Source organism: Homarus americanus, unplaced genomic scaffold (genome assembly GCF_018991925.1).
Source record: "Homarus americanus isolate GMGI-L3 unplaced genomic scaffold, GMGI_Hamer_2.0 scaffold24694, whole genome shotgun sequence".
In the NCBI taxonomy this organism is placed as follows: domain Eukaryota; kingdom Metazoa; phylum Arthropoda; class Malacostraca; order Decapoda; family Nephropidae; genus Homarus; species Homarus americanus.
Genome location: NW_024732780.1, coordinates 49,132 through 63,973, shown reverse-complemented (window position 1 = coordinate 63,973; position 14,842 = coordinate 49,132). Strand labels below are relative to the sequence as shown.

The following is a 14,842-nucleotide window of genomic DNA, read 5'->3' as shown; positions in this document are numbered from 1 at the left end:
TTACCAGAACATTCCACCGTGCTGGTTAGGAGGAAGATTCATCTGCAGCCGTAGGAAATGCCTGTACTTTGTTGTATTGATCGTTTTGTTTCAATTTATTGTTTAACTCCAGTGCTGTTTACTTAATATTTGTGTGAGTGGTGTCAGAGTTAAATTATTGTGATTATTTTCGTAGTAAAGAGAAATCAATCTCTAACGATTGTTTGTTACCCTTTGGAAACCCATGGTTCTTGACTTTCCTTTTTATAAGATCCTGATTAGGCTGGCAAGGGATTTATATCCCAAAGAACAGGCCTTTACATTCACTATACATTTATCTCAAGGAAGTATTATGTAACATTTAGTAACATTTGGAATAGCACAATAGCATGGTGGCAATAAGAACATCTCAGAACGTTACCACGGTTATCACTTCAATATTTTTTATTTTATTCATTTATTATTATGTTTTTTTTATTTTTTTATTTATATTATAAATATATACTGTACATAAATTACAGTAGAACTGAAAAACATAAATATAATGGGGAACCAGTACAACATGGTTGTACAGTAATAAGGTTGAACAAGAGGACAGAGCTGTCAGGATTATGTCTAGTTGACAAATATATTTATTGCAATGGTAATTTCTTATCTATTTACATGATAACTTCTGATAAAACGGTTTTGATGATACAATAAAAGTAGGAACTGGATATATAGTAGGTATTACAAAAATATTAATACTTAGACACTAGATATTTTTTAAGAGATGATTTAAAGGAAGGAAGCGTATTCTTTGCTTGGATGGGTGGGAGTAAGTTTTTCCACACCTTCACACCATGATATTTTATGGAAGTCTGGGACTGAGAGGAGCACATGGGGGTGGTCTTAGGAGCTCTGGGTGCCTTTAGTTGTATCCCTGATTATTCCGGAACTGGAAATAATCACTGTCAAGCACATGGTTGATAGATTTGTATACAAAGCTGGCACAGCAGTTGGTGCTAATATCTTCGAATTTATAAAATTTTCAATTTATAAAATTTTTCGTTTGTGTGATCTGCTTTTTTCAAGTAGGTCATTGTCAGTACAACTCTCTTTTGTGCAGAAATCAGGGATTGTGTTTTTGAAGAGCCAGAGGCCCCTCCATAGTGTGTGGCAGTGTATCAGGTGTTGGTAAACAAGATCATGATAGATTTCTTTCATTGCTGTGAGAGTGAGTGACTGTCTAGTGTGATATGTGATACAGCACTGTTTATTGATTTTACTGTGAATGGCTTGTATGTGGTTTCTCCAGTTAAGTTTCTCATCAACACCAACTCCAAGGAATTTAGTACTTTGTTTGCGTTTGAGGACTGTATTACCAAGGTACAGGGGGTCCAAGTCTGGGGGTAAGTTTTTCCGTCTGTGAAAGATCGTGTAGTGGGTTTTCTCAAGGATTCAGGTCAGTTTATTATGTATTACCCAGGTCGTGACTTTAGTCAATTCAGTGTTCATAGTTCTCATCAAGGAATGGAGGTTTGAGTTGTTGGCATAGAGATTACTATCATCTGCAAATAAGTTGTATTTTATGAGTGTGCTGGCGTCTAATAACTCTTCCACAGGTATTGAGATGAAGGACCCCACGTGGTCATGGAGACATGGGGTAGTGTGGTGTTCAGGTGGTGTCATAACTCGTCCATAGGTGTTGATATGAAGGACCTCACGTGGTCAGGGAGACATGGGGTGGTGTGTTTATGTGGTGTAGTAACTCGTCCATAGGTGTTTAAATGAAGGACCTCACGTGGTCATGGACACACCGTGTGGTGTGGGGTGGTGTCACAGTAACCTCAGTCTCTGCCAAGTGGGGTTGTGATATCTTATGGTCAGGTGTATAGCCGACCCATGGTGGTTCCCAGGGTGGACTGATTAACACCTCCTGGTCAGAAAATGGTGGTCGACTCCCAGGGGTGCTATATCTGGGTGTGGACCTTACTGGTGGGTCAAGGCTATCGCTGGTACTGTTTAGTGCCGAATTCACTGGCTAAAACACTGTTCATCACTGTTCAACACTGATCCCACTTCTTTCCATAACAAAATTGTCATATTTGACGGAATTATGTTGATATCCCCGTGGTGAGGATGGGTCGAGGAGAGGGACTTGAGGAAAGGGCCAACATTGGCCGGGGGCATCTCCGCAGCAGGAGAGGGCACCCGATAGGTCTTGACCCTCCAGTGGTCAAGGATGTATGTATGTATGTAAGTACGTATGTGGTCAGTCGTGGTGTGACCACATAAGGGGACAGACGTGCACATAGGTGCTCTTGACTTCCAGAAAATCCCACGAAGGTCCCCTCCTCAGAATCGACTCCCTTCAGCCGGCAAGTTTTTGCCAGCATGGGGAGTCGACGTAAGCGCCCCAAAAGAGGTGTCCCCTCTTTCAATAATGCCATTGCCAACTCGCCTGGTCATACTGAATCCAACCTCCTTCAAGAGCCAGACCCCAGTGATTATGACAGTGACGGTAATGTTTCTCTGGGAAACACTAGCCGGAGTGGAGACACCAATGCCACGGACCCTATCATCCTGCCCTCTGCCAAACAAACAAGTAAGCTGAATCTACACTTTCCCAACGACTCATTGAAATTCGTCGAGGAACAGTTTAATTGGATGATGAAGTACTGCAGACAGCACGGTCACAACATTCAATTCCGACAAGGTAAGAACTGGAACTTTATCAAGTGTCAGACTTCTGAAGTCTATAAAACCCTTAGTACTGTTGGCTTTGACGGGGTTGTCCTAGTGGCCCCTCCAGCAGACGCTAATGAATGTTACCACATCCTAGTGAAACGTTTCCCTCTATACGCTGACATCGAAGATGCACGTGACTTTAATTCTAATATACTCAGTATACGTCGACATTACCGGGGAAAGACTCCACAAGCCGCTGTTATTGTCAAGTGGAAGGGAAGGGTATGCCCAACCACTGTGGAAGCCCATCCAATCCTTCTGCATAAAGTGGTGGAAGGATTGGATGGGCTTCCCTATCATCCTGGGCCTGCAGTTTGTGTTATCTGCTCTCATTGGGGTCACACCTTGACTGCCTGCTGCCGACGTGATTGTCCCAGATGTTGCTTCTGCCCACGTAACCTCAACTCCGCCGCCTGTGCCAAGAAAATCAATGACCACCTTAATAGGGGTGGTGTGGGCTATGTAGTTGATCCCAGGTGCTGTAAGTATGGCGGCCAGCATAATGCTGACTCACGCGGCAGTGCCTCAGTCGCCAGTCTATCCCAGGGGAGAGGCCTCCTTGAGGACCGCGTCTACCATAACCCTCCAGTCTACTGGGACACCTACCCCTGCCCCTGCCTGCTTCACCAGGCTGCACCACAACAGCACCTACCATTCCCTAACTCAACCACTACTGAGCCTCCTCCCCATCTCTACTCTGACGCTCAAGCCTCGTGCTCCCACCAGTGCCCCCCACAATCCGTCTTACTCTGACGCTGTCAAACCTGCTCCCACCAGTGACCCCCCACAACCCCGTCTCTACTCTGAAGCTGTCAAGCCTGTGCTCACCAGTGCCCCCCACAACTTCGTCTCTACTCTGACGCTGCCAAGACTCGTGCTCCCACCAGTGCCCCCTCCCACAATCCCCCTCCAGTGCCCCCACACCCACAATCCCCCTCCAGTGACATGACACAGATCATGTCCCTCTTCCAAGAATTTACCAGTCATGTTGAGAAACTCTTTGTTATACTCTGTACCGCCATCTCCGACCTAAGCCGCCAACTCTTGCCCTACCAAAGATGGAGGTACTACCGCTTGGGAAGATATTGGAAGCATAATGTATTGTCTAATGGTAGATCCTGCTGTCAAATGGCATTACGAAAATTGTTACCAAGTCCCAGGTTGCTGATCTATCTTTCTGCTTCATTTACACACAATTGCAGGTTCTCAACTGTCTCTCTTACTATTGACAACACCACAAATATAACCGTACTCATTCATGAACTGTTTTATTCATTCTATTTTATTCTCCTATGTCAGTTGATATTAATATTGAAGTTGGGTCTTCTCGGATGGGTCCCACTGGTCGGGAAGGTTGTGGACCCCAGGGTCGACCTGATCATCATCAAACTACTGGGGCCTCAACTGATGCCACCGCGGTTGCTGGAGGATCGGCTTTTTCACACTTCATTTTTCCAACATTTGCGGACTGAGATCTAATTTTCCTTCTGTGGAGCACCATCTATTAACCTCTTCCCCCGACCTCTTACTACTTTCCGAATTTCAATTGACCAAAGCAGCTTCACCCAAACCTCATCAAGTCTCCAACTACAACCTTTATAACTCCTTCCGTTCTAAGGGAGGTGTATGCGCCTACTGCAGCAAACGTACACCTATAGCTCGACTCACGGATCTTGAATCTTCCCTTTATGATGTCATCTGGCTCAAAATATCTCTACCTACTGTGACTATTTTTCTTTGTTTCCTATACTGTTCTCCCAACTTTACCAACTATTTGGAACTCTTTGACAATCTCACTTCTTGCCATGAGTCATTGCTATCCACACACCCCAACACCGAGATCCTCTACCTAGGGGATTTCAATGTACATCACAGAGAGTGGCGTGGCTCTGCAAGGGCTGACCCAGGTGGAGCTGAAGCGCTCTCTTTTTCCCTACTTAATGATTTGGAACAAATAATCAAACACCCTACACGCGTTCCTGATCGACACGATCAACTTGCTAACATTCTTGATCTTTGTTTTACCTCTAACCCCTCACACTATTCATACTCAATTTCTGCCCCCTTAGGGCCTTCTGATCACAACTTTATTTTTATTAAATCAAACTGGGCACGACCACCTCCCCCACCCCCCTTTAAACGTCAACTATGGCACTATCGGAGGGCAAGCTGGCAATCCTTGCAAGAATTCTTCACCGACTTTCCTTGAGATGCATGTTGCTTTTCCACTCGGGACGCCTCGGTATGTGCTGACAGCATTGCTGGGATTATACAGGGTGGTATGAGTGCATTTATCCCATCTTCTACCAAAACTTTCACATTACAATCATGGTTTGATCGCTCCTGCTCTCTTGCTTGCAGGGTGAGAGATAGGGCATATCGTGCTATGAAACTATCTCCTTCTCCTATTACCCACACCTCTTTCATTACTTCTAGGAATACCACCTCGTGTTCTGAGGGAATGTGCTGAAGCCCTGGTCCCTGTGCTTGCTCGCCTCTTTCGCCTCTGCCTCAAAACCCAAACTTTTCCTTCTTCTTGGAAGCATGCCTTGGTTCAGCCCATCCCGAAGAAGGGTGACCATTCTAAGCCCTCTAACTATCGCCCCACTGCCCTAACTTCATAAGGTGTTACGTTCGAAACAGATGGCCCCTCGCCTCCGGCTGACTAGTTCGATCAGTCTCTAACTGTACAGTGAGCCATCAAGTCAGGGAGTTAATAAGTCCTACATTAGACCCGAAACCCGTAAGTTTTATATGGTTTAACATCATACTCTACTCAAATATATTATATGTAGTCGTTAATAGTGATGGAACATACGATTAAATTAATTATCTCATACGTAACATTGTAATTTGTACTATGTAGACTGAATAAAGAACAATCGAGTCCTACGTGCAAGGGTCTCATTATCCCACAGTCGCTCATTGGGCGGTTAAAGTCAAAACGTGGGTCCTATAGTCTGCCGATACAGTCTACTGAGAACTGGCGAGTGACGTCGACGGATCTTCAGCGGGGCCCTTTCCTCCGGCACCCGACATACCCGGCAGCAGGAGGGCCGCCCCGGCCCTTTGTGTGAATTTGTGAATTGAATTGATTTGAAACAGTTTATTTAGCAAGAACACAGATACAGAGTGGATAATAATAACAATATAATAATAGTTATCCCCAACGAAAAGGGATTGTGGGTTGAATACGTGTATAGCACGTGTATAGCAATCGTATACAGTATGTACGAAGAGAAACGTGACGCCTCTGTAGGTGGGTCCAGTTTCAGCCATTTCAGAAAGGACTGGTCTTGGTGCCAAAATCATTCGTACGAACACTCGGAAGAGATAGTGATCAAAGCGTACAGACAATTAGGTAACGTTGTGTAAGTAAGTAGTGGGGGCCCTACATAGGTTGAGAATACGAAATATAATACATTAAATGGAATATATAAGTGCAAGCAAGGGCGCTGCAGTAGTGTTTGTAACATCAGTTTGTGTAATGAGTCCCTACATTGATTGTGGGGTCCCTATGCACGCGCTTGTGTGACGACTCTCGTGCATATGGCACTGTGTGACGTCACTCGTGCGTATGGCACGCGTCAGTGTGACATCTCCAATTGTGTGATATCAGCGATCGTGGGACGTCACCATGAGTAGTAGCTGATAGTAAGCGTTACTGCATACATTTATCGAGCACGAGAGATCACGCTCGTTGTTTTGGCAGTCATGGACATGGAAGGGAATTGGTCAAAAATGAGACGGGGCAGCGATGATGCAGAACGTCACAGAAGGTATGAATCGACTACAAAGTAAGGGCAGCACAGAACTAAGTGATAGCAAAGCCAACCTCCAGAAGGAGGACCTCAAAAGAATAACTCAGGAACCCATAGCCACTGAGACACCGGCCGATGCAGCATCATACTTCACAGACGGCTCGGTGGACCAAAACATCATAGATCCGGGGCGGCCTTCCACACCCAAGGTCAGACCCTCCGATGGAAACTTTCTAATGACTGCTCCACCCTACAAACAGCGTTAGTAGCAATCTCAATGGCACAAACAAACCACATTCTCCACCTTCTCCGGGTCATCACACAATACCCACCACCCAGATAGCTTAGGAAGTATCCTCCCCAGCAAGTGCGGACCCCAGTTCAGGGGGCGCGCCACTCCGAAACTGACCACGTCCAAGAATGGGGGTTGGTGGTAAGCGTTCACTGATCGAAGGTCCGCTTACACTTGCAGACCTGCAGGTAGGATAACCTCCATCCCTAATCCCAAATCCGGCCTGGCTGCTCCAAGAGCTCCAACCGGAACCACCAAACGGGCCGCCTACAGGCAAAGGCCCGTGTCGGACTACGGTCCGACAATCTCAACAACAACAGAAGATCGCGGAAAGGTGTTACCACTACCAGAGACACTGAAACCGAAACTGACAAAGAAACGCTATATACTCCAAGAGGACTCCCGACGCTCACCTTAACCGCGGAGCCGGGAACATTTCACCAGGGGGAGCGCGGAAGTACTTCCGAGCATCAAGCTCGCTCACCGAAACAACTAACGTTGATGAAGGACCATAAGGGACGACTATATGAATAAGGTGCATAAATACAAAAGGAAGCAAGGGAAGCCTCCTGGGATCGAGTGGATGTTGGAATTCACTATGGATATGGTTGACAAGGCGGAGGAGGCCCAAAAGGGACAAGGACCGGAGGAACCAAGCTGAATATATGCAGACTCATCCTCATACCAATCCTCGTCGAGGAAGAAACTTGTGGGTCTGGTGACATCAGGAATGAAGACAACCAGAGAAACGGACAATGAACGCTGCTCGTTATGCCGTGGAGATCACCTTCTTCAGATGTGTCGGACATTCCTCAGCATGTTCACAGGGAAGCAAACTTCCCTCGCAAGGGAAGAACGTCGCTGCTTCTCCAGCCTGGGTCGTAATCACCGGATAACGGAGTGCAGCCAGAAGATGGCATGTGGTATAGATGGCTGCTCTGGAGTACACTCGAGGCTTCTATACTTCACGGGAGTTCTGACGAGCAGTGGCAAGGTGCAACGGGGCGAAGTTGAAAGAGGAGAACACCAGACCAATTTCCAAAGGGTCAAATGAGCAATCACTGGGGGCACTTACCAAATAGACATAACACCTAACCACAAGCGACCTAGAATGAGTCAACTTAAGGCCACCACCGGAATCGGCAACTAGTGGAGCTAAATCATGGAAGACCGAAGCCGGTACAAGCACCATGGGGAAAAGGACTGGGAGTACACAAAGCGTGCTGGTGACCATGAATAGAAGAAATCCCCATAGATGGGTCAAGGAAACCATAACCAATAAAGGAATTGATGATCGGCGTGAAGAACCCAATAATTACGAGTTGTGATTACAAGAGACCAGCAGAGTCGCACTTCCAATAGTGAAAGTCAGAATGGAGAAGAACCAAATGGCGTAGGAGCAGTGGTCACTGGAGCTCTATTGGTTAGGTTAATCTAGTTAACCGGCTGCAGGCAGAGGGAAATTGGCACGATCATGACAGAAAGAAGTAGTGTAAACACCGAAGAGATCAGTGTAAAGGTTGGTTAGCGTAGGAGAAAGAAAGAGCCGATCCATCACTATCCCCAAAGTCATTGTTGTTTCACCAGGAAGAACCGGAACTCCCAGACAATAAGAAGCTTGCTGAACAGCGATTGGCGGGACTGAGAAAATGCCTCCTAAAGGACCCAGGGCTCTCTCAGAGGCATCAAGAAGAGATGAGACGTCTAGTCGACGAGGAACATGCTGAGCGAGTCCGACGTCAAGAACTCGGTGTTACACCCGGGAAGACCTGGTATCTCCCACACCACCCCGTGTTGAATCCCAACAAGCCAGAAAAGGTTTTTGATTGTGCAGCCGAATATGAGTTGATGTCATTGAACAGCCAGGTGATGCAAGGGCCAGACCTTAACATCAGATTCAGACGAGAAAAGGTGGCACTCATGGCTGATATCGAGGCAATGTTCCACTAAGTGCGAGTAGTACCCGAACAAACATCGAGACGCCTTACGATTCTTATGGTGGACGGACGACCAGATGCCAGGGGCCCCACCACTTACCGAATGACACTACATCTCATTGGAGGTATGTGTAGCCCTTCATGTGCCGGGTATGCGCTACAACGAACAATTCAAGATTACAGGGAAAGTCTCCATGACGACATCAAGAAAGCGAGTTGTAACTTCTATGTCGATGATCTGCTTCTTTCAGTAGCATCACCAGGGAAGGCGGCGATAGTCACTCACCAATTGAGGCAGTTGAGGAAGAAAGGCGGGTTCAGACTTGTATGTATATTCTGTATTGTGTATGCTGTATTATATATTATGTATGTATATGATGTATGTGCTCCATTTATATATATTATTTATTCAGCCTAGCTAGCAGCGTGTGGCAATGTAATTACCATGTTCCACATGCTTAATTAATGTGCCTGGCGATGTATGGAAGCTGTTAATGTCTCACTTGCCATACGTCGTCTATAGAGCAGTTGACCAGCGGACAGGTTGAAGAGTGCTACTCCCCTTGTGTACATATCTCTTATCCAGTAAATCGAACCTACAAAATCTATACAGGTGTTTGTGTTCGCTCCTGTATATTGAACTTATTACCCAGAACATAACATGGCGCAGTGAACCGGTTTTACTGGATAATTACGAGTGACAGTGTAAAGTTTGTGGAAAGCCGGCTTACGGACTCCTTCCCTGTGTCAACCAACCGCCGCCAGCCACCCCTCCTCGAAGAATTTAGCAACTTTGAGCAGGGTCAGTGACAGTGATTTTCTGTGAAGTGATTAGTGCATTGTGTGTTTCGTGCCATACATGTGTGACCTTGTTCTAAAGGATTCCCAAGGTACACGGCATGTTCTGGGCATTTGTGGGGAGTAGAGTTCAGTGCACCCTCCTCTGACCGCGTCCATAGGGTAACTGGCGACTGACTGTGAGTCGCCTCCTCTCCCTCCCAGCAAGACGCTGACCGCGGCGATTTCCTTATATATATTTTATATATATAATCTACTTATCTGTGTATTTAATTAATTTTTTGTCTGAGATCTTGTTGATACGACGGGCTGACCGGTCAACACTGATTTAAGACACAGTACACAGATGAAGTAGTTATGTCTCGTGCCTTACGTAGCCGTGGAGCCGACGCCCGGATGAGTCAGTCGGATGATAGCTCCGTAGAGATGGATGACCAAGCTGACCATGACGCTCCAGCTCCCACAACATCGCGCAGCCCTTCACCTCGATATTCAGCGTTGTCTCCAGAGATAATTACTTTAATGAAGTTTATGAGAGATGAAAGGCGCAAGGATGAAGCTAACAGACGTGCGGAAGACGAACGCAGAAGGCAAGCAGAGGCAGAGAGAGACCACCAATGGAGATTGGAAGACAGTGCACTGTTTGAAGCCTTGATATCTCGCCTCACTGTTAACCAAGCCCCTGGCTCTAACACTGCCTCGGTACTGAATGGTTCAGATACCTCATCACTGCTCTCTTCACGCCCACCAGCCCCACCTAAAGCAGCTGCTCAAACACCGCCCATCTTGAAGCCTGATGTGACTTTCCAGACTTTTCGTGAATGGCGGCGACGGTGGACTGATTATGCTACAATGGTGGATCTCCAGAGTTTGTCACAGCCTAAACAACTCATCCAGCTGCTTATGTGCCTGTCCTTGGAAATTCAGCGTGTCTTAGAACATACATTGCAGGTGCCCCCAACCTCTTCGCTGTCTGTAGAGGAGGTACTGGACATTCTACAACGGCACATCAAAGGACAGCAGAATGAAGCTCTGCGCAGGAGGGAATTGTGTAGCTGCAGACAGATGGAGGGTGAGACTTTTGACGCCTTTTATGCACGTCTTAAGAGAGCCTCGGAAGAGGTAGATATATGTCCAGGTAACCACCAGCAGTGCGAGGAGACCCAGTTGAAGCAGGTGATCCTGATGGGTGTTAAGGATGAGGAACTTGTCCAACGCCTCACCTCCCTCGACTCTTCCTCTTCTCTTAAGGATGTTTTGACGATATGTCGCTCCTATGAGGCTGCCAGGTGTGCCACCTCTGCTATCCGAGCTCCCCCTACAGCTGTACGCGCTGTGTCCCGGTACAAGAAGGACAAAAAGTCTGCTCCAACGCCTTCGCCCACCACGTCCACGCCCGGTTCATTTTGTAACAACTGTGGTAAGCAGCACGGAACACAGTTGTGTCCAGCTGCTGAGTCTACCTGCAACAGTTGTGACCGTAAGGGCCACTGGTCACTCACAGTACAGTGCCTAGCTAAACGCGTCCAGTGCAATGTGTGCGGTCGTCTGGGCCACTATGACAAGTGTTGCCCTACCAACAAACCCAAGGGACAGCGTCGGCGGAAGCTTCAGCGCCCTTCCACTATTGAGGGCCGCCCACAGTCTTCCAATGAGAAGCATGACGACCCTGGACAACGCTCGAGCCATATTAGGAATGTGTGCTCCCCCTCGCGTCCCAGGACCAAAGTCCTCCAGTACATCAGCGTCATCGTGACCTACGGCGGTGTGTCATCCCGTCTTCAGATGTTGCCCGACACCGGCGCTGATGCTACAGTCATCGGTCCCCAGCATTTGCAATGCTTGGGGCTCTCTCCAAGTGATCTAGGACCGCCCCCCAAGGATCTCTGCTTTATGGCAGATGGTTCACAGATGACCCCGGCCCTAGGTTCACTCCAAGCATAAGTCACCTTTGGCAACAGGTCGTGTCAAGCCTGGATTGACGTACATAATGGTGTCCCGACTCCTTTGCTGTCCTACAGACATTGCCAAGAGTTGGCCATCATCTCCCAGGACTTCCCAACACCGATTCTCGAGGTAAAATACGCCAACAGGGTGCACGAAGGGAGCAGCACCTACCCTGCTGCCGCCCTACCCCTACCTCTGGCCAGTGACACCTCTCCTTCGGTAGTTGTCCCTGCTGCTTCAAGTCTCCACGCCTTGGCTCGCCTCCACGACAGTCACTGTGGAGCCGAGGCCACCAAACGGCGTGCAAGACAGACTGTGTTCCGGCCTGGCATCGACCCCGACATCACCAATGCTGTCCAGGTGTGTAAGCCCCGCCACGTACTACAACCCAGCCAGCAGCAGGAACCCTTTATGAGTGACGACAACCCCACCCGCCCCTTTGAGTCTGTGTCGGCCGACTTTTTCTCTGTGTCAGGAAAGTCCTTCCTTGTTATCGTCGACCGTCTCTCTGGTTGGCCGGTTGTCATCAAGTGCGGTAATGACACGACGTCTGCCGCCACCATCAGCAAGTTCCGCCACTACTTCCGTGACGTGGGCGTTCCTGTGCGCCTGCGAACCGACGGAGGGCCTCAGTTCACAAGCCGGGACTTTGCTGTGTTCCTTGACCGATGGGGAGTCCGGCATGTGTTGTCATCGCCCCATTACCCGCAGTCCAACGGCCACGCTGAGGCTGCTGTCAAATCCTTGAAGCACCTCATCCTTAAGGTGGCCCCTTCTGGGAATATCGACTGCGAGGCCTTCGACCGGGGTCTTCTTGAACTCCGCAACACACCTAACTACACCGGACGCTCCCCTGCCCAGGTTTTATATGGATGCCCCCTTCGTTCTTGTGTCCCTGCTCACCCTCAATCCTTCTCCAAGGAGTGGCAGGCCAAGACAGAGGATTGTGATCGCCGAGCCGCCGAACGTGTTCAGGACGCCGTCGCCCGCTACAACGACCACGCCCGTTCTCTCCCCAGGTTGAGTGTCGGCACCCAAGTCCGTGTTCAGGACCCGACCTCCCTACGTTGGGACAAAGTAGGCGTAGTCATGGGTCTCGGTAGGTCACGGGACTACCAGGTGCGGTTACCCAGTGGTCGTGTGTGGTGGAGGAACCGCCGTTTTCTCCACCCTGTAACAATGCCTTCTGCTGACCCCGCCACCAGTGTTGAGTCCCATACCCTTCCCAGTGATCTAGTCCCTCGAAGCTCAGAGCGGATCCAAAAGAAAAGGTCCGCTCAAGACTTTGCTATGAGCGTATAGGGGGGAGGGAGGTGTATGTATATTCTGTATTATGTATGCTGTATTATATATTATGTATGTATATGATGTATGTGCTCCATTTATATATATTATTTATTCAGCCTAGCTAGCAGCGTGTGGCAATGTTATTACCATGTCCCACATGCTTAATTAATGTGCCTGGCGACGTATGGAAGCTGTTAATGTCTCACTTGCCATACGTCGTCTATAGAGCAGTTGACCAGCGGACAGGTTGAAGAGCGCTACTCCCCTTGTGTACATATCTCTTATCCAGTAAATCGAACCTACAAAATCTATACAGGTGTTTGTGTTCGCTCCTGTATATTGAACTTATTACCCAGAACACGAATAAGACTTACAAAATGGATTTGCAACCACAAAGGGGTCCTCAGAGCAGTCCCACAAACGGAAAGAGCCATGGAAGTGAAAGAAGTACCTTTGAAGGGTGACAGGCTCCCAGCTGAGTGGGCATTGGGAATCATGTGGTATCTAGATAATTACGAACTTGCAGTCCGAATCCAGATCCCAACGAAGCCACAAATGAAGCGAGGACTCCTGAGTATGGTCAGCTCCATATACGACTCATTAGGAATCGTCGCTCCGAGCACCATACGAGCCAAAAACATATTCCCGGACGAGTGCAGGCGAGGCATCGGGTGGGATGAGCAAATGACCGAACACAACAGAGCCGCTTGGCGGTAGTGGCTAAATGATCTTCCCCACTTGTCTCAAGTACGTATCCCTCGATGTTACCACCCTGAATGCGCAAATCCAATAACTTCTGCGACGCCTCCCAGCAAGCATACGGGGCTGTGTCCTACCTCAGGATCACAAGTGGAGACGGAGCCCACTCTACCTCCTTTGTGTGTGGCAGAGCTAAGCTAGCTCCTCTGAAACAGCAAACCATACCTCGGCTCGAGCTATGTGCGGCAGTATTAGCGGCCAAAGCAGACAAACAACTGAGAGATGAACTAGAGTTGCAGATCGACAGATCAGTGTTCTGGACAGACAGCATGGTCACCCTTCAATACACACGAAACACTGAACGGCGTTTCCATACCTTCGTGGCAAACCGGATTGAAACGATACATGAGAATTCCTACGCAGAACAATGGCGACACGTAAGCTCCACCCAAAACCCGGCTGATGATGCTAGCCGTGGACTGCATGGGACAGAATTGAACAAGGACTGCAGATGGATTCAGGGACCCCCCTTTCTCCTGTTGGGAGAAAATAATTGTCCAAAGAATCCAAAGACGATTTCTAACCTTGCAGATGGAGACCCGGAGGTAAAAGGAGATGCAAATGTACTGGCAACGGGCACTGACCAGGGGGAGAGTACCCTAAAAGGGCTGTCGGCATGGTACTCCTCATGGCATCGGCTACTGAAAGGTGTGGCGTGGCTCAGGAGGTTCATACAGTGGCGCTTCAGTTATCCAAAAGAAGAACGTCACCAAAGGGATCGACTGAAGAATTGCGAGTTGGATGAGGCAAGATTAGCTGTCTTGCGACTGATACAAAGGGAGGGATTTCCCCACGAGATGGACGCGCTGGAACGAGGACACTCCATCAGGACTGGTGACGTAAGCAGACTGGAACCTTACCTGGCTGCAGACGGCCTGATCAGGAGGTACATTCGACCAGGGCTGGCCACTCAGGACGCGAGCACACTCTAGCTGTGCTACACGAGACATATTGGATACCCAAGTGCCGTAAGATGATCGACCGAGTACTACGTACGTGTGTAATTTGTCGAAGAAGCAATTGGAAGCCTGCCCACCAACGCCAAGCTGACCTGCCAGAGAACCGGGTACATCCAGAAGATCAGCCATTCACCTGCACCGGAGTCGACTGTTTTGGTCCCTTTATGATTAAACAAGGCCGGGTCCGGGCGAAAAGATGGGGATGCTTGTTTACATGTCTGGCCACCCGAGCTATACACCTGGAAGTCCTCACCTCACTGAACACAGACTCATTCATCAACGCCATGACGAGGTTTACATCCCGCAGAGGACCTCCCTAGCGCATCAGATCCGACAATGGAACCAACATGATTGGAGCGAACAGAGAACTTCGGGAGGCAGAGGCAAATAGAA

General features: G+C 48.4%; 1 protein-coding gene across 1 annotated transcript; it reads left to right on the top strand.

Annotated features, from left to right (window-relative positions):
* The first annotated feature begins 13,507 nt into the window (after positions 1-13,507).
* LOC121868939 lies at positions 13,508-14,422 on the top strand. Its single transcript, XM_042369971.1, has one exon. The coding sequence runs from the start codon at positions 13,508-13,510 to the stop codon at positions 14,420-14,422; it is 915 nt and encodes a 304-aa protein (XP_042225905.1).
* The last annotated feature ends 420 nt before the right edge of the window (positions 14,423-14,842 follow it).